General features: G+C 54.6%; 1 protein-coding gene and 1 long non-coding RNA gene across 5 annotated transcripts; one reads left to right on the top strand and one right to left on the bottom strand.

Annotated features, from left to right (window-relative positions):
* Positions 1–439: 439 nt before the first annotated feature.
* Positions 440–11,971, bottom strand: GATA2 (GATA binding protein 2). 4 transcript variants are annotated; one of them, XM_075513608.1, is made up of 6 exons: positions 11,745–11,971; positions 10,747–11,238; positions 9,410–10,009; positions 6,579–6,757; positions 3,433–3,558; positions 440–2,603 (listed from the first exon to the last, which is right to left on the bottom strand). In XM_075513608.1, exons 2-6 carry the CDS (start codon positions 10,973–10,975, stop codon positions 2,304–2,306), a joined length of 1,434 nt encoding a protein of 477 aa, XP_075369723.1. In that variant the 5' UTR covers positions 10,976–11,238; positions 11,745–11,971; the 3' UTR covers positions 440–2,303. The 4 variants fall into 4 exon arrangements, with proteins under 4 accessions (XP_075369723.1, XP_075369726.1, XP_075369725.1 ...); XM_075513611.1 differs by having other exon boundaries at positions 6,579–6,724; positions 11,745–11,969; XM_075513610.1 differs by lacking the exon at positions 11,745–11,971 and adding an exon at positions 11,517–11,703.
* Positions 10,754–22,122, top strand: LOC142415375 (uncharacterized). The gene is made up of 4 exons (XR_012777407.1): positions 10,754–10,854; positions 17,314–17,364; positions 17,721–17,857; positions 20,298–22,122. It is a non-coding gene; the product is annotated as an uncharacterized LOC142415375 (long non-coding RNA).
* The last annotated feature ends 758 nt before the right edge of the window (positions 22,123–22,880 follow it).

A 22,880-nucleotide genomic window follows, 5' to 3' on the forward strand; every position in this document is an offset into this window, starting at 1 on the left:
TATAAACATGTTGTACATAATTAACAATAACTTAGTTCACTAATCCAAAAATAAGCAAAATAAAAAAATTAAAATAAAAACAGAAAATACTGCAGAATTTTTTTATGCTGATACAAGTACAAAATAATTTAAATCTCGACTGCCGTTGTCTATGCTGCAGTGACTGACAATATATTGCACTTTGTCAACTGTATCAGTAATCCCTGTCTTCCACCCACATCCCTTCCCTGCCCCCCCGCCCAAATCCTACAGAAATTTGAGTTGGGTACAAATAATGTACAAGTGTACCATTGTAAAAGGTAAAAAGTAAAAAGGACCCAATTTTTTACCTCAGTAGATTAAAAATTCTTACGATTTCTCCCAACCAATTTAGTTTCCCGTTTATTTCCACTTCTTTACAAAGTGCACCTATATGCCTACACAGACCAGAAAAAGGAGGAAAGCAGGATTTTTCATGGCTGCTTGGTTCTTAATTCATTATCAAATATTTGAATTACACGTTTAGAAAAAAAATTAACGTACATCCATTTTTATTTGTTTCGTTGTGGTTTTTTCTTTAAAGCAGGACTTTTGCAGTAAAGATACAACTGGCTTGATCCAAAAAAAAAAAAGAAAAAGAAAAACCCCAACAACAAAAAAGTTAAAAATAAAATAAAAAAAAAATAAAAAGCTTGTCACAGAGTTAAGCTTACATGGTTTACATTATCAAACCCCTCTGTTCATTGGGGCATTTTCATCAGAAGTATAGCTAAATATGTACATTGTATGTTATACTGGAGCTTGTGTTCACGAGAGGCATCAGATCATAACAATCAATAGAATACACTTCACATTGGCAATAGCTTTGTTTTCGGTCATTTACGTACAATATGGTTTAATAATGGGAGATTTAAATTTTTTCTTTTTTTCTTTTTGTTTTTTTTTTTCTTTTTTCATATAAAATACGCTACGGAAAACGGACGTTCCCCTTAGAACGATGCTTTCCCTCGTTTCATTAGCTGTCGCTGTGTCTGGGATTTGACGGATGTGTGAAGCTCAAACTGATTGTCTCTCTCTTTCCCCTCTCCAGTGATCTCAACCTCATTTCTGCCCTTCCTCCCTGTGAAGTCCACCGGGACCTGGATGCCTGAGACAGCACACGCGCTGGCTGGCTGCGTGTGGACGTGGTGGCCACACTGCCGTGTAAGTTTACCCAAGCAGCTAATCTGCATTTTTAAGCGACAGCTGCCAACACAACAGAACAAAATGCTTCAACCTCTAAAGTCTGCGCGTTGGATGTTTTTACGCCCTGTGATGGTTTTTGCTGTGCTAGAAGTTAGCTGTGACACAGTTTGCTAAACGCCTGTATCTCACCCCTCGCTAGTGCAGGATTGCCTTCCCCGAGAGTTTTTTCCCAACAGTTTGTCCGATCTAGCTGTCTGTTTTGAGGAACAGTAGGGTAGTTGGGAGGGGGGCTGGTTTTTTTTTTTAAAAATCTTTCCTGTTAGGGAAAAGAATGAAGAAATTATCACCAAAATAATCACCATCTTGGGCACATTAAAATCCCATATTACAGCTACATTTTTGCTTTGTCGTCCCCCCCCCCCCAGTCTTTTCCCCCTTCCTCGTAGATATTTTGGTGTGGAAGATAGACGGAGCTAATCCGAGGGGGCTGCTGAATATGTTCCCCCCTCTCCCCCTTGTTTTGAAGGCCGTTGCAAACAGGGTAGCCATTGCAAACAACAGCACAAAAACATGCAATCAGAGGGGTTGAGGCTTTTGTGGAAAACAAGAGCAAAATAAATATGACTTTGTGTCTGATTTCATTTTAAAAATTACGTTTTTATAAAGATGTCCTTTTTTTAATTTTTTTTTTTCTTTTTCCCCCATCCCAAACAAAGTCCACGATAGAAATCCAGCATGTCTGGCTTCCAGTGAGCCGATTCCATCCTGGGAGGCTGCTTATATCTCTTTACAATATTCACAGTAATAACAAAGAGAGAAAGGAAAGCCAGTTCCAAGCCTTTTCCTTCAGCTTCTGCCAACTTTTGCTTCCTGCTGGACCATTAAGCATCGAACAGGTGAGTTCTTTTTCCTTATACCTGAGGGGGCAAAGTGCATTACAGGCACCACTACACGTTTCTGCAGAAGACCCATCATTTGCAAGGTTTTAGCCCAGCATTAAGAGTTAAACCGCATGGGAGCAAAGATCCCCTTTTGCCATCCCTACATTCTTCTCTTGGCAGAACATTTTCTTACTTGGTGTCGTCTTAGGCAAAGCCCCATGTTCTTAATCTCTGGGTGGGTCTCTTGGTCATCAGGTTTTATCCCATGGCTGTAACCATGCTGGATGGGTGCGGATGTCCAAATGAGATGCTGGAAGATGGGTGGATGGGGGTAGGTGTTGGTAGGATGTGTCCAGAGTGGCTGAAAGGTGGCAAATGCCCCATGGGCGCCATGTGACTAGCAAGGGCAGCAGCGCTGAAAGGAGACGATTTCTCCTGCATGCACTTGGACAGTTCCTCAAAACACTCAGAGCCTTTCTTGCTTTTCTTTGATTTGTTGGACATTTTCCTATTCCTGGTCTGAATTCCTTCCTTTTTCATGGTCAGAGGCCTGTTCACCTGCAAGAAATGAGAAAATCAGGCTCATGCAGACAAAATGACCTTATTGTGCAAAAATGAAAATATTTGGACAGCCCCCATGTGTTTTTCCTGGATGGAGACCTTTTTCTGGCCAAAAAAAATGGTGTTTCTCTCTGCAGAACTTGTTTATATTGATTTGTTTAATAAAACCACACACACAAAAAACCCCTAGACATGAAAAACAAATTGAACTGAATTTGGCAGCTGATGACTCTCTTTCCCGTAGGCTTACCCTCAGTCCTCATTCATTTCCTAATAGAAGAGATCAAACTAGGAGGCACACATTGCCCCAAATTCAGTCCTAAGACATGAGCAATCTTGTACCAGTAGCCTGTGTTACTTACAGTTTAAATAATGTTCCAACATGTCATGTGATTCCTGCTTAGGATTAATTTCTTTAAAAAAAAAATCATAAAACAAAGGCTTAGATATAATTATCTTCAAACAAAATCAAAGCGAAAATGCCTCATCGGGATTAGTTTTTGCACAGAGCCCATTCCAACTGGCCTCTGTCTTTCTGGAGGGAAACAGCACACAAAACACACTTAGTTAAAACTAAGTGCGGTAGCTCTGTTTTGCCTGATTTGCCCAAGCGTTCGAAGCCAAGCTAATACATTGTAATGTCACTGAACTTAGCATCACTATGCCGCCAAAGAATGGCTGTCACTTCCCAGGGGAACCTTAGAGATGGGGGAAGGAATAAAACAACCAAACCCCTGAAACCAATAAAAGCCTAGTGTACACCATGCAGTTAAGACATCAATCCCAGCTAGGCAAGCAGCGACACATGAGATGAGTAAATACTCACATTGTGCAATTTATAGTAGAGTCCGCAGGCATTACAAACTGGGTCCCCGTTTGCATTACGTCGCCATAAGGTCGTGGTGGTTGTCTGACAGTTGGCACAACAAGTCCCTGCTCTCCTAGCCGCTGACTAACCAAAAGAAAAAGAAAATTAAAAACGTATCGGCAGGAGGAGGGAGATCATGAGAAAGGTCAAGTTGGACTCAATATTTAGGTTGGGTAGAACTAGGTACTAAGATTTTACAGAGCATCAGGGCTGAAGGAAAGCTCCTGTCGGTTTTATGTTTTGTGGCCGTTAGGTTTTTGTTTAAATTCAAGTATTCGCCTATGCGGACTGCAGCTTCAAGCCCCGTGGCACTGTGTGTGCAGGGGATGTAGAGAGAAACAATGCATCTCTAACTCCACAAACAAAAATTTTACAGGGAAAAATGACATCTGATTTGTTCAGGTTTTCCCTTTGCAGGATTCTAGAATGCGTCATGAAAATGCATTTGCCCTTTTTTTTTTTTTTATTTTTTTTTAAATGCCCGATTTAGTTTGTGCCAATGTTGGGACTGGATTTGAAAAGAGGGAATGATCTTAAAGAATGTGATTTTTACCCCTACTCTGGCCCTTTAAAGATGGGACACAAAAGAAAACCAACCGCATTACTTAACTGGGTGCAGTATTTATCAGAGCCATCACTGAAAATTCAGTTTCCATTTACAAGTGAAAGGGAGAAAACAAAACCGGCTCCAACTTTCTTTAAATATTTAGCAAACCAAATTTCATGCCTTGCAGCAATGATTCCGCTGACCCGTCTGCCGCCTCTGTCCCTACTCAGTTCCTTGGCTGACAAGCCCTCAAACACTGTCTTAAAAAGAAAGAAAAAAAAAGGCAAAAAAGAAATCCCCCCAAAATGCACCACCCTTTCTAAAACTATTGTTCTGCTGAAACCAAGGTGGGGGGAAAAGAAAAATGCCCAAACATTCACCCACCTCCCAAAACAAGAACAGGAAAAGTAGAACAGCAGGCAGCCAGTCATTTCTGGATGGGCCCTTGTCTAGCAGACCCCACAATAATACGCTCTTTGTGCGAGCATGCCATCGTCTAAAGTGTTATGGAGGGACTATTGCACCCCGTATTTTGGAAAATAATTTTGTATTAGAAAGCTTCAGCCTTGCCGCTGGAAGCGGTCAAAATACAGTCCATTTTGTGCAACTGGATTAATGCTGAGGACTCGGTATTTTCTTTTCTTCATTAGCAGAGCTTAATTTCTAGCGCATATCAATCGCAGTCATTTCTGCGGGGCCTTCCTCCCTGGATATTTTTTGCACTTAGCCACCGAGAGCCGTAGGGCCAAGCAGCAGCGAAGCCCACCTTAACGTGCAGGGCATCTCCGTGAGCAGAGTCACGGAGCGGTGGGTTTCCCGGCCGAGAACTTTGTGCGCTTCCCTGGCTGCCGGCTCCGCTGGGGAGCTGGTGCTGCTCCCCCAGACCGACCCGGCTGGCAAAAGAGGAGCACCGGGTTCTGTTCTCACTTGCTCCTGATTTACGCCATGGCCCTCTGTAACTTTCCCAAAGCTGATGGACGGCTCAGCAGCTTAAGGCAAGGCTCAGGCCCTGGGAGACTCATATATTTCAGTCCCTTACTCGCCTGTGAGAACAGGCCAAAGGCAGAAAGAGGGGGTACCCCCTACTGCAAGTACACTCATGCAACCCAAACACAATTAATGCCAGACTTCCAACACTGACATTATTAAGATGATCACTTTGCTATTGCATGTCAGATGAAAAAATTCCCAAAGATGGCCATCTCCTCTCCCCCGCAAACAAGCAAACTACAGTGGAAAAAGGGGCAATAAACAAAGCTGTAAATCAATTAAAACAAAACAAAACATTAAAACAACTAAACTAAAAGAAAACCTCTCCAGTGCCCCCCAAATCCCTCGCAGTGAGCTAAGTGTAACAGTCTCCCAACACGCTGGAAGGTGGAGACCTAGGTTTGCATATTTGAGATGGCTTACTGATACTCAACTATGCTGCTTAACTCTATGGCCTGTCCCATTCAGACTTGGAAGCACTTGAGCCTGAGAGACGATAATGTTACACTGTTGTCTTAACATTTTTCTATATGTCAGTCACTTTAGAAGGCAAGTCATTAAGAAGCTTGCATAGTTGAAATTCAGACTCAGGACAGAAATCTTCTCTATCCCGTCCCAGTGTTAGAGCAGTAATGCCAATTTTCTGCTCTCCAAACCTCATTGAAACGTGCCCACGAATAGCCAAGAGACTTAGGCACCATAAATCACAAAGCTCCAAAAAATATATTTATTATTCTTAGCATTTTACGCATTATTTGTGGAGTAGAGTGTATTAGAAATTTCAAAACAGCAAGCATGACTGGCAAGGCTTGCCTATAGAAACTCTCTAAAGCTTTTAGAGTCAGGAAACAGATACACAAAGTTTCCTTATCTTTAACGTACAGATATCCGGATAGGAAACTACTACCAGGAGCTTAGAAAGGACATTTTTTTTAAATCACTCAAATGAAAATACAAAGTATAGGTGACTCCATGGAAAAATAATAGGATTTTTTTTTAAACAGTAGGGGATTGTCTGGGGAGGGAACCAATATTAATATTGCCAGAGAATATAAGAGTGAAAATTACTTCATGGCTTTTATACAAATAATTATTAAGTAGGGAGCAGTAGCTTTGACTCATCTGATTTGTTTTGCTTTTTGGAGCTGGAACTTTTTTTTAGTACACGGTGGAGGGCATTCACGCTCATAACCCTTTCGCTCCCAGTATGCGCCCCAAAACGTCCCAAGAGGCCAAATAAATGAGGGGTTATTAAAAGCCGTCATCCGAGGAGAAACGGGGAGACGGATACACGATATCCCACGTGTATTGTGGGCAGCAGGGGGGCTCGGGACAGAGGCGGGCTGTGGCGGCGCGGTGGTCTGTGCCAGGGATGCCGGGGCTGGGGGTGGCAGGGGGGAGATCTGCCCCCAGGCACGGCAGTGACCTCGAAGTGACTGACCCCCCCGTACAGTACAGCTCGGCTCCGCACAGGGGCTGAGCAGAGATGAGACACGTTTGACTTGTGCCTGCGTGTGGTCCCTTTTCCTAATTTATCCCCAAAGCCAGGAGAAACAGAGACACCTACCAGCCTTCGTTTAGGTTTAATGAGAGGTCGGTTTTGACCATTCATTTTGTGGTAGAGCCCGCAGGCGTTACACAGGTAATGCCCGGTGCCGTCTCTTCTCCAGAGAGGGGTGGCAGTTGCTCCACAGTTCACACACTCTCTGCCTTCTAAATGGAAACACGAAGAAACCGGATTTCTTTCTTTAAAAACAAATTCACAAAAGCTTTTTGCATTGTCCTTTAGGCATTTTCCAGAAGTCAAAACAGTGTGTTAATTCAAGCATAATCAGACAGCAGTGACATCTACAGCACATGCAGCAAGGAGCCCAGCGTGTCGAGAACGCCCAGACTCCAGCCAGTATTTTATGTCATGATCAGAAATAGGCAGCTCTCTCTGCAAGGTGAGAAAGAGTGACACTCTTATTGTGTCAGATGGAAGTTAGCGTTTCAGTAACGAGAACTCCCTTAATCTGCGCTGGGCACCGCTCCCCTCCCGTATCTATTGCACTCCGATGGTTAGATCCCATCTTCTCCTGCCACAAACACACACGTACACGTCTACACAAACACGCACACCTGCAAACACACAACATGTGAAAGAGAGTCAAAGGAAGAGGTTTTCTAGAACTAAATCCAAGCAAAAAGACCTCCCAGTCTGTGCTTTCTTTTTTGTTGCAAATGCTACGGGATGAGAAAGTGAAGCCGAGCAGCTTGGGAATGGATATAGAATGCCAAAGGCTCGGTTACAATTTTTGTTCTAAAGGCAGAAAAACGCTGTTAACCCTGATCTTTGAGAAAGTTCAGTTTCAGCAAGCACTCTGGAAATCACTGTAAAAAAACAGGCTTTCGGTTCTTTTCCATTTCCGTGATGTTCCAACAATACAGTTTAGATTTGGTAGGGAGCAGTTTACCTTATTACTGCTTCATTATTAGCTTTTGGAGCACAACGTGGGAAACACAGCATTGTAGAACGGCTCTATTAAAACCCAGCATGTAACTCCTAGATATCCGTTTCTGCCTCGGAAAGCTCTCTGCTAAAAGTTCATTTGCCTCTGACGGTTCGAGGGCAGGTCTGCTTAATATAGAAATCTCTCTTAATATAGTTTATGCAAATCCTACAGTATTTAACTGCAGAGGAAATTCTTTTTGCTAATAACTGAAGCAGGCCATGTCGAGTTCAGCGGGGCTTGTGTCTCCTTTAATCTAGGGAGTGGGTGGCTTTTAAACAACACAGTCTACAGTGAAAAATGAGGGGAGCTCTGCGGCTCTGCATTTGTAGCTTTTGTCCCTCCTAGGGCAGGAAGCTGCAGGAGTCGTCGTGTCGTGAGTCTTAGTTTTCCTACAAAAACACTAAGTGGTCACGAACTTTCCCCAGTTCCTTGCGCAGGGGGCTCCCTTACAGAAAAAAAAAAAAAACCAAAACCAAACCCATAAAACAAAACAAAAGCAGCTCCTCGCTTCCCCCATCTAATAAAATGATCGGCAACTACAGGACAAAAATTAAAAAGCTACTCGAGATCCCTTCATCTTCACAGAACCGGGTCTTGAATCTGTCTCCAAACTCGGGAGGCTCGGGCTGCTAATGGCCTTTACTTACTGCTCTCTGCCCTACTAAAAATACATATAGATAGTAGCAACTGCATTTAAATAATGGCAGAGGGAGAGTGTGTTTTTCCCCTCAGAGGAGCCATTTGAAACAAAAGCCGATGAGCTTGTAAAATAGCCGATATTTTTTGTTGCAAAACTCATAAGGGATCACATTTCTAAATTATTGTCTACTTTAAGAATAAATGCACGTGGCGTATTCATAAGCATAGATGTGCAATGATACATAAGAATACACACACAAAAGCATATATAGCCATTTATTTTTAAAGGGCTATCTAAATTCAGTCCCAATATACCGTATTTCCACGCCTGAGGCTGTTAAAGCAGGCAGGTCAGTAGAATTACACAAATTGTCTTCATTCGTCTGTCTAGTTGGGACTACTGTGATTTCAAAGCGGGATCAAAACTTCGTCCATCACCTAATTTGCTGATTTAGGACTGCGCTTTTAGGAAGGAACGCAAGGAAGGGTTGTGAAGAGGGGAAAGGTCTGCAGTCAGTCGCTTGGGAGCAGAGATGTCTGGTTCACGGAGGGTTGGGGGGGGGGGGGGGAAGGAGTATTTTCTAGTTAAAGTTAGGCTGGAGTGAGTTAGCCATGACTGGACACCTTAGCCTTTCGCACTGGTATGTAAACTATATTTGAACTTTTGCTCCTGTACAACGTGAAGGAAATCGGGCCCGCTGCGATTCGGAGCGGCCCGGCCGGGTGAGTTTCGCTTTCACCCTGCGCTGGGGCCTCGGTTCCTACGATGGGGAGCGTGGAAATCACGGAGGGAGAAACACCTATCGCTAGGAAGTCCCCACGAGTGATTCCGGGGGAGGCTTTACTGACTTCGGGGAGCAGGGTCGGGCCTGAGCCCCTCGGGTGGCTGAGGCCAGCTTTTCTCCCAGGGAAGCATGGGTTGTTTTTTTTTTTTCTCCTATAAATCCCTCTTGGTACGACTCGAACTGGCAGCTCACACCGCACCGCTCCCCCTCTCCCTCGGCCCCGACTGAGGGCCCGCTGTGGATGTGCTGGCACCCACAGCAGCCCGGTGCAAGCTCCGTCTCCTACTTTAAAGACCCAGAAAAGCGGGACCACGCAGGCACCGGCCCCTCTGTCCCGAAGACAGCCGCCACAAGCACCCAGCCTCGCAGCTCACCCCCCCGCAGCCAGCGAAGCCAGACCGCGACCCGCCCGCACCCCCCGGCAGCACGGCCCTCGCCCCGGGGACGCAGCCGGTGCCGGGCACGGTTGCAAGACTCACCCGAGCAGGATCTGGCCTTGCTTCGCGGCTTGGGGGTGAAGCTGGACGCGGGGCCCCCCAGGAAGCCGCCGGGGTGGAAGAGGCTGCTGCTGTAGTCGTGGGCGGCCGGCACGTAGGAGGGGTAGGTGGGGATGGGGTGGTGGGTGGAGGGCTGGGCCCCCATGCTGGTGAGGCTGCTTCTGAGCGGGCTGGCGCTCTCCATCTTCATCCCCTCCGACAGCGAGACCTGGTACTTGATGCTGTCTTTGTCCTCCTGCCGGGCCCCAGCGGAGGACGAAGGGGAGGCAGCGCTGGTGGAGTTGGGGTCCGGGGACACCTCCTTGGGAGGGGTCGGGGGGAAGCCGAAGAGGTGGGAGCCGGAGTGGGAGGCCGGGGTGAGCGAAGACACGGAGGCGGTGCTGGACGTGCTGCTGCCTGGGTACACCGAGATGGCCCCGGGCGCTCCGGCCGCCGAGGGGTGCAGGGGTGTCTTGGTGAAGGGGTTGACGGTCCAGGGGTTGTGGTGATGGGCAGACAGTGCCGCCTTGCTGCTGTCCAGCCAAGGGATCCCGGGGCTGTGGATAAGATGAGGCCGGCACATTTGACTCCCGGTCAGGCGGGCTGTAGGAACACAAGAGGGTTTGGGATCAGCCCGGAGCGGCTCTGGGAAGTCCCCCAGCTCCCGGCCCGGGCAGCTCCCCAGCCTGCGGGCAGCCGGAGGGGAGCCGGGCATGGGGAGAGATTTCACAACCCGGAGAAGAGCAGCCAGGCTGGCGCAACAGCCCCTTCGCCCTCTCCCCTCCGAGGGAGAGGACGGCCAGCCCAGCGAGAAAGAGCGGTGGGCGGCAGGAGGGGGACCCGGCCGCCCAGGGCAGGGGGAGAGGCACCCCCTTTCCTCCTTCCCCCCCCCCCCCCCCCCCGGGAACAAGCAGCAAACCCCTTTCTGCTCTGTCTTCCGAGCTGCCGCAACACGCTCTCTTCGGCTCCTAAAAACACCCCCAAATAAAATCCACCGCCGACTTGAATCGGTTTGTATTTTGCATCCGGGAAGTAGCCGTGTCTGAGAAGTTTTCGCCTGTGCGCACACTATTTCCCCTTCCTCTCTCACCTCCCCCCTTTCTTTCCCTCCCCTCCGCCGGTCCTCGGTTATCTCTAGGGTTAAAATCCACCCGTGCCTCCCTTTCGATCCTCTTTCCTTAGATCTCCTTTCCCCCCGGCTCCCACACACGGCAGCGGCCCCCGAGCGAAACTCCTCGCCGCCACGCAGGACTCCCGCACGGAGGGGCCCGGGGAGCGGAGGCGGAGGCGGACGGGGAAGGGTCCGGGGGTGCAAAGGGGGGCAGCGGGTGCTGATTTACCGTGTGCCTGGCTGTAGGAGACCCTGGCCCGGGCGTGGGCGGAATTGGCGTAGTAGGGGTTGCCCTGGGAGTCCAGGTGGTTGAAGAAGACGTCGACTTCGTCCGGAGGTAGGAGCTGCGCTGGTTCCATGTAGTTGTGAGCCAGTCCGGGATGGTGGCTCTCGGGGTGCTGCCCGTTGAGCACGGCGTGGTGGGCCATCCAGCGAGGCTGGTCCGTGGCCACCTCCATGGCCTCGGGCCTCCCCTCCCACCCACCCCCGGACCAGGAGCGAGCGGCGCTCGGTGGCGGGGGGGGGGTGCTGCTGCTCGGGACGGGACGGGACGGGGGGGGCTGTTGGGTCTGAGGAGATGGGGTGGCTTTCCTTAAAAAGCAAACCGCCGGGTGCCTGGAGTGCGGCCTCGGGAGGGTGGGGGAGGACCCCCGGAGTCAGCCTGTCCCTCTGTCAGCAGGCGGGTGGCGGGGGCAGGTCCGGGGAAGCGCCGGGGCAGCACCTGTGGGGAGAGACGGGCGGGTCAGCGGCTCGGCAGCCCGGGGTGCGCTGCCCGCCGGGTTCTTTTCCCGGCGGTAAATGGATGGGGAGGGGGAAGCGGAACCCCTCCCCCCTTCCAAAAAGATCCTCTCCCCCAAAGTCCTCGCCTTGCGCCCTTCCTGCTCATTGCCCCACAAAATAAACAGAGATCCCATTTCAAACTCTTTACCAAAAAAGAAAAAAAAAAAAAGGTAAAAAGCTTCCTTCCCCCCCCCCCCCCGCCCCGCTCTCGCTACAAACGTCAACAGGAGTTTTTCCAGCTGGCTTCAAAAGCGGGGTAAAAAAAGGAAGAACGGCGGATCCAGTATAGCGTAGTTGTAGCAAGAACTCCGGCTGACACAAAAGAAAAAGGAGGGGAGAAGGAGGGAGGGGGGGGGAGAAGGAGAAGAGGGGGAGAAGGGTGTTCGGCGAAAGCAGCGAGCGCGCCCTGGCAGCGGCGCGGCGGCCCCCCCCGCACCCCACACTTACCCGGCGCGGGAGGCAGGGTGCCTCCGCGGGGTGGGTGGTGATGGACGCCTGCTTGGAGGATGCGAGTGCGGCAAAGAGGGGGAGAAAGGAGGGGGGGGAAAAAAAAAAAGGCGAGGGGAGGGGGGGGGAAAGCCGAGCGAGCGCGGGAGGAGGAGAGGAGGCTGGATGGAGGGTGTTACTCAGATGGCAAAGCCGCTGCTCTGGCCGGCTCGGTCCCATCCCCGCGCATCCTATATGAGCGCTGGCGCCAGCTGGCCGCGGCGCCGCAGACGGGCCGGGGCGCGCAGGGCCGGCGGCCGGGCCAGCCAATCCCGCCGCCCCACACCGCCCCCAACCGCACCCCCGGCCCCGAACGGAGCCGGCCCGGAGGGGGGGGAGCCCGGCGCAGACCCCCTCCTCCGCCCCCCTTCCCCCCGCCCGCAGCATCCTCGCCCGGCAGCGCCGTGGGGGCTTCCCCCGCCCGGGCGCTGCACGCCCCTGCGGGGCGGGGAAGGGCAAAATAGGGGGGTCCCGCCGGGGTGTGCGGGGATACGGGGGGGGGGGGGGTCGGGGCGGGCGAGCGAGCGAGGACGGAGTGCGGGACGGGCTCGGCGGTGGGGCCGGCTCTGTCGGGTGCTGCCCGGCGGCGGAGCCGCGGCTCCCGGCAGCACCGCCGGGATGCTGGGGGGGGGGGTGGGGGGGTGGAAATCGGCACCGGGGAGGTAAATGCGCTCAAATCCCCTAAATCAAGCACAGCAGCGCGCAGCCGGGAGCGGGACAGACCCCAGGGTGGTCGTTCCCGTCTCGTTAGTTTGAAATAACTAGGGGGGGGGAAATCAAATCAATGCGAGGCTCCGCACCGGCCCCGGGGACCGGCGGGGCGAGGAGGGCCCGGGCAGCGGGGCTGCTGCGGCCGGCGCTGCCCTCCGTGCCGCGCCGGGCAGGCTGCGGGGCAGGGCCGGGTCTTGCCCGGCTCCCCGGCCTGCAGCACCCGGACCGGGCCCGGGCTGGGGTTTGCCGGCGGCTGCGGCAGCAAACGACCAGGCCCGGGGAGACGAGCCGGGCCGGGGGCGAAGGGCGCCTGGGGACCGGCTACAGCCTCCCCGGTGGGGCTGCAGCGCCGCAACCCCGTTTTTTTCCCTTCTCCCCTTTTTTAAAAAAAAAAACAAAAACCCCACAGTTTTCATATTTGCCCTCACTTGTGCGCGCTGGGCCGGGGGGGAGAGAGAGGCGCAGCCCGAATCAACAGGCGTTTTCTGCGGAGCTGGCGGCGCAGCTCGGCAGCAGCCGGGGCGCGGGTCGGACCCTGCCGCCCCCGAAGGCGCGGATAAACCCCGCCGCTTTTGGGGCGGCAAATAATAATAACGGGAAAGTGACAACCAACCCCCCGGAGCGCGGCCGGGCGCTGCTGCAGGTCCCGGGTCCCAGGCGCTCCCCTCGCGTTCCTCGGCCGCTGCTTTCGGGGAAAAAGGGAAAGGCTCCTCGCAAGCCCTTCAGCCTCCCGCCCGGACGCAGGGCGAGGAAGCCCCGGGGCAGGGGGTGGCGGAGAGCGGCCCCTCCGCCCGCCGGGCAGCGGCCGCGGCTCCAGCCCGACGGCGCGGCCGGGGCAGGGGGCGCGGGAGCCGGTCGGTGCCGTGCGGGCTGTGCCGGGGCCCGGCGGGGGGGGATGCCGGCGGGGAGAGCGGGGCGGCCCCGGGGATGCTGCTTCTGCTGCTGCTGCTGCTGCTGCTGCTGCTGCTGCTGCCGCCGCCGCCGCCACTGCCCCGAGGGCCGCCCCCCCGGCGGGCAGCGCTGGGGGCTGGGAGCCGGAGCCGGCCTCCCCCGGCCCGGCCGCCCCAGTCACTACGACGCCGGGGCTCTGACGTCACCCGCCACTGCCAAATTCGCCAGGAAATGAACTTTTTTTTTTTTTTAAATAATAACAATAATAATAATAATGATGACGGTAATAATAATAAAACTCCCTTTCCTCGCTGCGGAGCCCGTCTGGCCGGAGCGCCACGGGGCTCCCTCCCTAACTATTCCCCCACCGCCACCCGTTGTCCCCCCGGGGGACCCCCAGCGCAGCCCGGCGGGCCGGGGAAGCGGGGGCCGGGCTGCGGCCGCCGGAGGCTGGGGCAGGGGGAGCCGGCACTGCTCCCCCCTCCCTCCCCGCATCCTTTCCTCTGCCGGCCTCCTGCACCCGAAGCCCGGGTTGCCCCGCTCCCCCCCGGCCCCTTGCCCTCGGGGCTGCGCGGCGGCGCCGGGACCGCGGCGCCCCTCGCCCCCTCCTGCCGCCGGGGGGTGGCGAGCGGCGGGGCGGGCGGCTGCTCCGCCGGCGGCTGCCGGGCGGGGAAGGGGCGGCGGAGCCGGCTTGGTTGGCCCGGGCAGGCCGGGGACAGGCGCTGGGCCGGGCTCGGTGGGAGAGGGGCCGGGGCTCGGGAGGGCAAGTGCCCCCCGCGCTGCGGAGCTGCCTGCCCGGGCGCCTGAGGCCGGAGGTGCCAGGGAGGAAAGGGAAACAAAGCAAAAAAAAAAAAAAAAAAAAAAAAGAGGAAAGTTAGAAGGCAGGGAGAGAACCTAGCGAGCTTTCTCAAAATCCGGCTTCTCCCTCTGAAGCGATTTTCTTTCTGCGTGCACCACAAACGCGCACCAAAACCGTCCCACTATCCCCTAAAACGGATTTTTTTTTTTTTTAAAGAAGGGTGAGTATAAAATAAACGCGGGCGTTAGCAGATAGGTCTCTCCTCGCCTCGCTCTACCCACAGCCCGGAGGCTGCCGGAGCCGGGGCGAGCCCTGCCCGGGGGTCCGTCCCGCTGCGGCAGGGCGGCGGTCAGCCGGCATCACCCCGGGCCCCGCTGAAACCCAGCGCCTCGCTACGCCCGTATTAATTAATCTGGATGCTTTAATTACTGCCCGCCTGCCATCAGCACGGGGCCGCGGTTTTTTTTTTTTTTTGGGGGGGGGGGGCAGTGGGGTGGGCTGTTTGTTTTAGGCAGGTGATAAAATCGCAGTTAACGAGCTGATAATTCGTTGGTGTTTGTTTTAAAAGACAAATTGTAAAGATTAATCAGGCGGCTTGATTTATGGCGAGGCAGACCCCGGCGCTGCCCGGCCAGGGCTCCCTGAAGCCCCCGGCTCGGGTTACCCGGGGGCCGACAGCCCCAGAAAAAAAACAAAAGGGCCGAGCGGGCAGCGGCTCCGGCCGCGCTGCCTCGGGCCGGGACCCCCCCCCCCCGCCTCGGCGCCCGTCCTCCCCCCCCCCGGGCCGGGGTCCGGCCGCCCCCTCCCCGCCGGCGGGCTGCGCCTCTCCCGGCCACCAGCCCCGCGCTGTGCCCCCCCCAGCCCCCGCCAAAGCGACCCCTCGGCGGGGCTGAACGGCGTCTGCTGAGGGAGCGTTTGTTCCCCGGCGGGGCTGGGAGGTGTGCGAGCCGGCCGGCTGGCGGGATTTTACTTTATTTTCTTTCATTTTACTTTATTTTGTTTTATTTTACCTTAGTTTGTTTTACTTTATTTTACTCTACTTTATTTTACTCTACCTTACTCTACTTTATTTTGCTCTATTTAGTCTACCCTATTTTATTCCATTTACCCTATTTTACCCTACTCTATTTTACTTTATTTTATTTCATTTCATTTTATTTTACTTTATCTTCTTTAATTTTCTTTTACTTTATTCTATTTCATTTCATTTTATTTTACTTTATTTCATTTAATTTCATTTCATTCCCGCCGTGTCCCGTCCCCGCCGCCTACATTTGGCCAACCGGCTGCCGGCTCCGCTCTCGGCCGCTAAATGCCCCGGCGGCACGGGTGGGTGTGGGGTGGGGGGTGTGTGTGTGTATGTGTGTGTGTGCGGTTAATTGAATTAATTCACCCGTCGGGAGCACCGGCAGCCCCGCGCTGGCTGCTGGAGGAGCAGCTTAGCTCCGCTCCGCAGCCCGCTTCACACGGCTGGTTAAGCAGCTCTCCCCTCAATTCTCTGCCAAGCCTCTGGGGAGAGGGGTCCGCCGGCCTGCGACCGGTAACCCCGCTCCCTGCACCCCCCTTTTGCCTTCTCTTCTCCCTTCTTTTCTCCCCTCTTCCCCCCCCCCCCCCCGACATAACGGGCTCCGGGTTTATTAACTTTATTTTGTTACTCTCCTTGCAATTTATTTTCTTTTCTTTTTTTTTTTTTTTTTTAAACCAGGGAGCTTTCCCAGGTCTGGAAGCCCAACTGGTTCTTTGGATTTGATTGACAAGTGATGTCATATCGTTAAGGGGGGGGGGAGACGACAGCATGTTTTAGCAACAGTTAGGAGCGCGGTGGGCTGGAGCTGACACCTCTGCCCGGGCAGAGGCGAACGCCAACGCCCCGGCCGCGCACCCCCCCCGTGGCACCGTTTATTTACACGCCCGGAGTGGGTTGTTGTTGTTGGGGTTTTTTTCCTCTTTTTTTAAATTTTTTTTCCTCCTTGGACCTGGGAAAAAGTGTACCTGAAAACGGGGCTGGGCTGGCTGGGACCCGCAGCCCCCGGGGCCACTTTCCTCCAGACCCCCCCCCTTCCCGGGGGTCCCCGGTGCCTCCTCCGCCCCCCCCCCCCCCCGGGGGCCACGCTCCCTCCCGGTGAACGGAGCCCCGGGGATCGAGACCGGGGGGGTGCAGCATCTCCCCCGCCCCGCTCCCGGGCCGCAAACCGGGAGGGCAGGAAAAACTCCGGGAAAAGAAAGAAAAAGAAGGAGCGGAGCCGGGGAGAGACGGGCGAGCCCCGGGGCGGGCCGGGGGCTGGGGGGGCCGGCGGCGGGCTGGGGGGTCCCGCCCCGACCCCCGCCCCAGGCCGGGGAGCAGCCGGTGCCGGCGGCTCCCGCCCGCCCGCAGGTAGGAGCCCCGTAGCCCCCCCCCCTCGGGTTTATTTCCTTGGGTGTGATTTTTTTGGGGAGGGGAAGTTCTCGCTTTCTGCCTTTTTTCGCGGGGTTTTCCTCCCGCTATATATATATATATATATACACATATATATAGTTTAAGGTGACAGTCTTGGCTCCGCTTTGCTTTTCATCTCCCCCCGGCCCCCCCCGCCCCTCGCGTTACTCGCCCGTATTAATGGCTGCTAATAGGGTTATAAAATGCCACAGTTACCTCTTAACCACCAGAGCCTATTTAAGCTGCCTTAATAAAAAAAAAAAAAAAAAGAAAAAAAAGAAAAAAAGAGAGGCGGCTCGGAGAATAAATCACGGAATACTTAATTTTTTTTTTCTCTAAATACTGTAGGAGCCTCCTCCATCCTGCAGCCGATTTCTGCGGGGTACATCCCCCACCGTGGGACCCCTCGGCCCCAGCCTGCTCCCGCACCCGCCTTCACCTGCGCTTCGCCCGCAGTTCCCGGTGCCCGCCGCCCCCCGCAGCCCCGCTCGGCTCCAAAAAAAGGGGAGGAAAAGCCTGAGGTCGCCCCAGCCTGCCCACAAAAACGCCTTTTGTGCAAGTTCCCAAAGAAAAACGCGTGCGGGAGGGCGGGGAGGGGGTTGCACACGCACAGCTTTGTGCAGAAAAAGGTATAAATATTTTTTTCAGCCGCTGCCAGGAAAAATTTCGTTCGCAGGAGCTGGCTTTAATTTTTTTTTTTTCTTTCTTGCAAGGTTATTTCGGCGCAGCTCTTGCAGGAGGGAGGAAAAAGGCCGATCCCGCAGGTTTGATTTCTTTCTCCGCAGGCAAAACCTCGCTGGGGAGGAACCGAGCGCGGAACGGGGCGCGGGGCTCCCCTCACGCCCGGCACCGGCACCGGCCCCGGCACCGCCCGCCGTGCCCTTCCCCTGCGAGCCGCCGGGCTCGAAGCAGGCCGGGGTTTAGACTTCCGAGGAAAAAAAATAAATCATTGCGTTTAATAAAGATGCTCCGTGCTCTGGGGGAGAACAATCCCCGCGACCGAAACCCGCACCCCCCCTTAGTGAAATCGCTTTTCTTATTGAAATCGCCTCAAATCCAGGCGGGCTCCACTCCCGGTTGCTTCTATTTAATTTTTTTTTTTTTTTTCCTTGCCTTCCAGCCTCAGCACCCCAAAGCAAAAGGAGGATAAAGAGGGGGAACTTTGCACATACAACAACAACAAAAAAAAAAAAAAAAAAAAGAGAGGGGGGTGAAAGAGCCCGCAGAGAGGAGCGGCCGGGTCCCCGATGTGGCTGGGTAATTTTAAATCATGCAAAGCCCCGTAAAGCTGCTGCACGGGACTGGGACGGGAAGGCTCCCCGGCAGGCAGGTGCAGGGGGAGCGGGGCCGGGCCCCGGCGGCTCTCCGGGGCAGAACAAACCCTCGCATCTTTTTTTTTTTTTTTTTTTTTAATGCCCAAATCTGCCAACAATGGGAGCGAGGAGATAGGATGTGGCTGCGGGGAGGGGGAGCGGGGCTCCGCACACCCCGTCCCTGGAAAGTGGCTGCCCTGGGTGAAATACAACTTTCCAAGATGGAGATGTAAATAATGACCCCGCTGACAATGGGAAAGGGGGAAAAAAAACCCAAACAAAAACAAAAAAACCCCCAAAACTCCAACCCAAACGCGGCCCGGCGGCCCCGCTCCCCGCAGGGTGCCGGTGCGGGGAGGGCACCGGGGGAGCCCCAGCCGCCGGGCAGAGCCGGCCGAGCCCCGCCGTGCCCCCGAGCCTCCGGGCGCTGCAGCGAGCTCAGCCCGGCCCGGCGGCCCCGGCCCCGGCCCCGGCCCCGGCCGGGCGGGAGGAGGCGGCCCCGGGGCGGGGGGGGGGTCCGGGCGTGCCGGGGCCATTTTTTCGTTCTTTACAAAACCCCGCCAGGTTTGTCCCCGGGGGGAAACTGCCCCGAGCGATGCGCTCCGACAGCGGGGACCCGCGTCCCGGTGCGCTGCGGCGGCGGAGCCGCGGTGGCCGGTTCGGCAGCCCCCGGGGCCGCGCAGAGCCCCGCGGCCGCATCCCCTTACCTTGCCTTTGGCCCGTCCTCGTTTTTCTTTCAGTTTTCCGCCCGGTGCCGGGAAAGCGCCGGTTCTCCGCTTCCGCGGGGCCGCTCCGCGGGCTGGGGAGGGGGCACCGGCCGCAGGGAGCCCTCCCCGCCTGCCTGCGCCGGCAGCGGCGGCTCTGCGGCGGGCGGTGGGTGCGCGCAGCCCGGCGGAGGGGCTGCCCGGGGTGCGCGCTGCTTCCAACTGGCAGCGCTTCCCGAGCTGAGCCCTTTTTTTTCCTCTCCCTTCCCTCCTTCCCCCCTTCCCTTCCTCCCTCCCTCCCTCTCTCTTCCTCTCTCCCTTCTTTCCCTCCCCTCCTCTCTCTCGCTCCTGCGTTCAAGGATGGCACGGCGAGCCGCTGTGTATTTATGTACATAATAAGGCAGCTCGTCCCCTCCACTTCATTTGCATCATTACAATATCTGTACAAGCACATCACATTGTCTGTCGCTTGCACCTTTTGTTACGGTTGCTGTCACAGTCTACGCGACTTGACTTTCATATTTTAAATGAATTGATATTATACCAACAACACACGCTCGCATCCCAGGCGCTGGGAAACCGGGCTCCGGCGCGCTGGGCGCCGCAGCCCCAGCCTCTCCCGAGCCGCTCGCTTCTTCCACCGGATCCCAAGGAAGGTGCGGTGGGGGGAGCCGCTTTGCAGGATCAATTATTCGTATAAATTATTCCTATTCCTATTAATTTTGTTTCCAGTCCCTAGTGAAGGGAAGGTTTTGGGGAGGTTTGGATTTTTTTTTTCATTGGCCAGCCTGGCTTTTGTATAACCTCGTGTTTCTTTCCCCCCCTCCTCCCTTCCCAAACTCAGTCTTTCGGGCTATGCACCTGCACATAAGAGAGGCAGTGGAGAAGCTGCAAGAGGCGCAAGCAGATATTACGCGACGGGTCGTTGTAGCTAGGAAAGAAACGGAAAAATACATTTCTCGTAGACCACTAGGAAATTCAGCCAGAACGAATGTTTTTGGAAAGGTTTGCGCGCCCCAGCCCCGGCTTGGCAGTCCTCACCTGCTGGGTATTTTCCTCCCGGTGCGTGTGTGTGTGCGGGGCTGGGGGGAACCCCTGCCCCAAGCGCCCGGTGCCTGGATGGGGTGGCGGGCGCCGGGGCCGGCCGCGGGGGACCGCGCCGCGGGGGGCCGCAGGGGCCGCGCCGAGGCGCCGCGGGGCGCGGGGCGATTCTCCGGGGGGGGCAGGCGAGACCCCCGCCCGGGGCTGCGGGAAAACCATATTAACGGAGAGACAAAGGCCGGACCGGCCGGCGGGGGCCCTGCGGGAGCGGGGGAACGAAATACGGTTCGGGAAGGGAAGGAGAAAAGTTTCGCGGGAGAGGAATTATCATCATAATGGAGGTAAAAATGTGAGCAGGGGAAAGGGGGGGGGGAATCCTATTCTGCTGGCATTTTCTGTCTGTCTTTGTGATATGGTTCGGGGGGAAAAGGGTCCTTGATATGCGGCAGATAATTCTTATCAGCCCCACGCAGCCCATTTCCAAAGTAAGTGTTTTAATTACTCCTCCTGTATTACCCTTCATCCTCTGAGAGGAGATACATCCGCCAGATTTATGCAGGGGGGAAAAAATACAAAAGAATGCGGTATTAAAATATATACATATATATATATCTCCCCCTCTTTTTTCCCCGTGCCCAGGAAGAGGGAGACGCTGTCGCCAGCCGCGCCCTGGGATCGCCCCGGCACGGAACGACTCTAAAACGAGGGACCGTCGCTCAGGCGGAAAAACTACGGGAAAAGCGGGGTTTGAAGCCTGCAGATTTTACCCCGAGCGGGGGCAGACGGGGGTGTCCGGGCCGGGGGCTCGGGGGGGCTGAGAGCGGCGGAGCGCAGGGCTGCCCGCCCCAGGCTCGCCGCGCTGCGGCCGGGCTGTCCCGGGCTGTCCCGGGCTGTCCCGGGGCCAGGGCCACCCCCCCCAGGAGCCACCAGAGGCTTTTGGGGCCGGAGAGCGGCGGGTTGCGATATTCCCCTCATGCCCGCTGGAAGAGAAGGATGTTTTCCGCTGCTGTTTAGCTTTCGTACTAAAGATGTCATCTGAAAGTCTGGGAGGGAGAAGGGACCCTGCTCTGCTCTCTTCCACGGTAACAACCATATTCTGCATATTGAAAAATATGATGGACAGTGGGGAAGGCTTCCCCCCCCCTTAAAAAAAAAAAGAAAAAAAAGAAGAACCAACCTTTTCAATATTGATTCAACAAAAAAGAGAGGGAGAGAATTTAAAAAAGAGAAGAAGCAGCACCAGCAGCAGGGAGAATATAGGCTCAGCAACTCTCCAGGTTCGCTTCCTTATTATTACTATCCAGGGGTAATTTTTCATCTCTGCTAGCTAATCTTTGTTCCTTGTGAAGATAATGAATAGCCCAATCCTTATCTCCTGGGCTCCTGGAGGCTGCTGGAGAATGGGGTTGAACAGGGTTGAAAATTGGTTCCAAAGTGCTGCTGAATAAATGGTGTTCCTTATCTCTCGCTTCCAGATTATCGGAACCCTTTCAAAACTCACACAACAAATACAGCCACCGCATCTAATGCATCATTTACCAGAGCAGATCTCCGCGTTTGATCGGCAGATAGGCAAAATCTATGTATTCCTCGCTTTACTTAGTATGCATGGACAGCGGGGCTGCTGTGCATGCGGGGTGCCCCCGGCCGGGCCTGGGACAACCCCGAGGCTCTTAGCACACGCAGGTCTTTGCTGTGGACTCCGTGGGGTGAGGAGAGTGTCCCCTGCCTGTCCCCGACCCGGGGGAGCAGGGTGGGACAGCAACCCACCTGGCAAGGTGCTGCCACGCGGCGCACTTGGAAATTTGGGGTTGCTCCGCTGGGGAGCTGGCAGGTTTGCAGGGAGAGGAGAAGAGGTGTGAGCATCATCCTGGGCACCCCAGGCACCCGCTCGCACTCACGTTCACTCTTGCACCCACAGTCGCATTCACCCGCACCCACGAGCAGCCGCTGCTCCAGGGGTGCTGAGCCCCGGCTGCGTGGCAGCACCTCAGCCCTCCCCAGAAAGCCACTTTTTGGCTCAGCCGTGCCCTAGTCCTGTCCCAGCCCTCGGCGGTCTCAGGGCCCAGCTGGACCAGTCTGGTAAAACCTCCTGGTGACCCCCCCCAGCTTGTCCCCCCCAAATCCCGGCAGCCCAGCCGCGGAGCCTGGCCAGTCCCTTGGGTCCCCCAGGGGCTGGGGCCGGCTTCCAGCTCTCCCCGTCAGTCCTGGGGGATCCCCCCACATCCCAGCCGCAGGCAGGGCAGGGTAACGGGGGCAGCCCAAATCTGGGGAGCAACTGGTGATCCTGGGGGAGCAAAATAAACAAATAAACGCCACAGAAAGGGAGTCCTTCTTCCCTCCTGGAGTTAGTGTGAAGTCTGTCCCTTCCAGCTCAGGGCAGTATCAGGCTTCTCTTTCTTTTCTCTTCCTTTCTTTTTCTCTCTTTCTTTCTTTTCTCTTTCTCTCTCTCTTTTTTCTTCCTTCCTTTTCTTCCTTCCTTCCTTTCTTTATTTTTCTTTCTGTCTTTCTTTCTCTCGCTCTTTCTTTCTTTTCTCTTCTCTCTTCTCTCTTCTCTCTTTCACTCTCTTTTCCTTTCTTTCTTTTCTTCCTTCCTTTCTTTCTTCCTTCCTTTCCTGTCTTTCTCTCTCTTTCTTTCCACTAGGTTTTCTTGTTTCTTATTCTCTATTTTTTAATTTTTTTTTTCCCCAAAAACCATCTGCACAGCAGTAAATGCCTCATAGCCCATCTCTGCACCTCCGGCTCCAGAGCAGGAGCTCCCCCAGCCCCAAGCCGGGGACAGATGTCCCCTCAGCTCTCACCCACCCCTTTTTTTCCCCGGCAGCACCTGAGCCGGTGCCCAGGTTCCAAACAAGGTGACATTTTATTTTGCACCACCACAGCACACGCCTGCATCCCCAGCGCTGCCCTGGACCCCCAGCCCAGGGGGCCAGCAGGTTCTGGGTTGGGGACATGGCATCCACAGTGTCCCCGTCCCCTTTACCTGCCCGGCAAAGCTCATCCCTCCCCTGGCTGCAAAGGGAGAGAAAGTTCCGTGGGAAGTTGCGGGCAAGCAGCAGCCCCAGCCAGCCCCTGCCCCTGCCCGAGAGTTTTGCAAATGTTCAACTTGTACTAATTTTTTTATGGCTGTATTCACAGTTGTTCCCTGTAAAAAATGGACCTGTGTTAGTTTATTAATAACCTAAACATTACGTATTAAAGACCTATGAGTGACACAAGATG

Source organism: Mycteria americana, chromosome 11, assembly GCF_035582795.1.
Source record: "Mycteria americana isolate JAX WOST 10 ecotype Jacksonville Zoo and Gardens chromosome 11, USCA_MyAme_1.0, whole genome shotgun sequence".
NCBI classification, from domain to species: domain Eukaryota; kingdom Metazoa; phylum Chordata; class Aves; order Ciconiiformes; family Ciconiidae; genus Mycteria; species Mycteria americana.

Excerpts from the sequence above, each read along its gene's own strand:
- GATA2 (XM_075513608.1), bottom strand. The coding sequence starts at position 10,975 with ATGGAGGTGGCCACGGACCAGCCTCGCTGGATGGCCCACCACGCCGTG. Across the intron at positions 6,758-9,409 it reads CAAGGCCAGATCCTGCTCGG|AAAGAAATCCGGTTTCTTCG; the intron begins GTGAGTCTTGCA and ends TTGTTTTTAAAG. Across the intron at positions 2,604-3,432 it reads TCTACTATAAATTGCACAAT|GTGAACAGGCCTCTGACCAT; the intron begins GTGAGTATTTAC and ends CATTTCTTGCAG.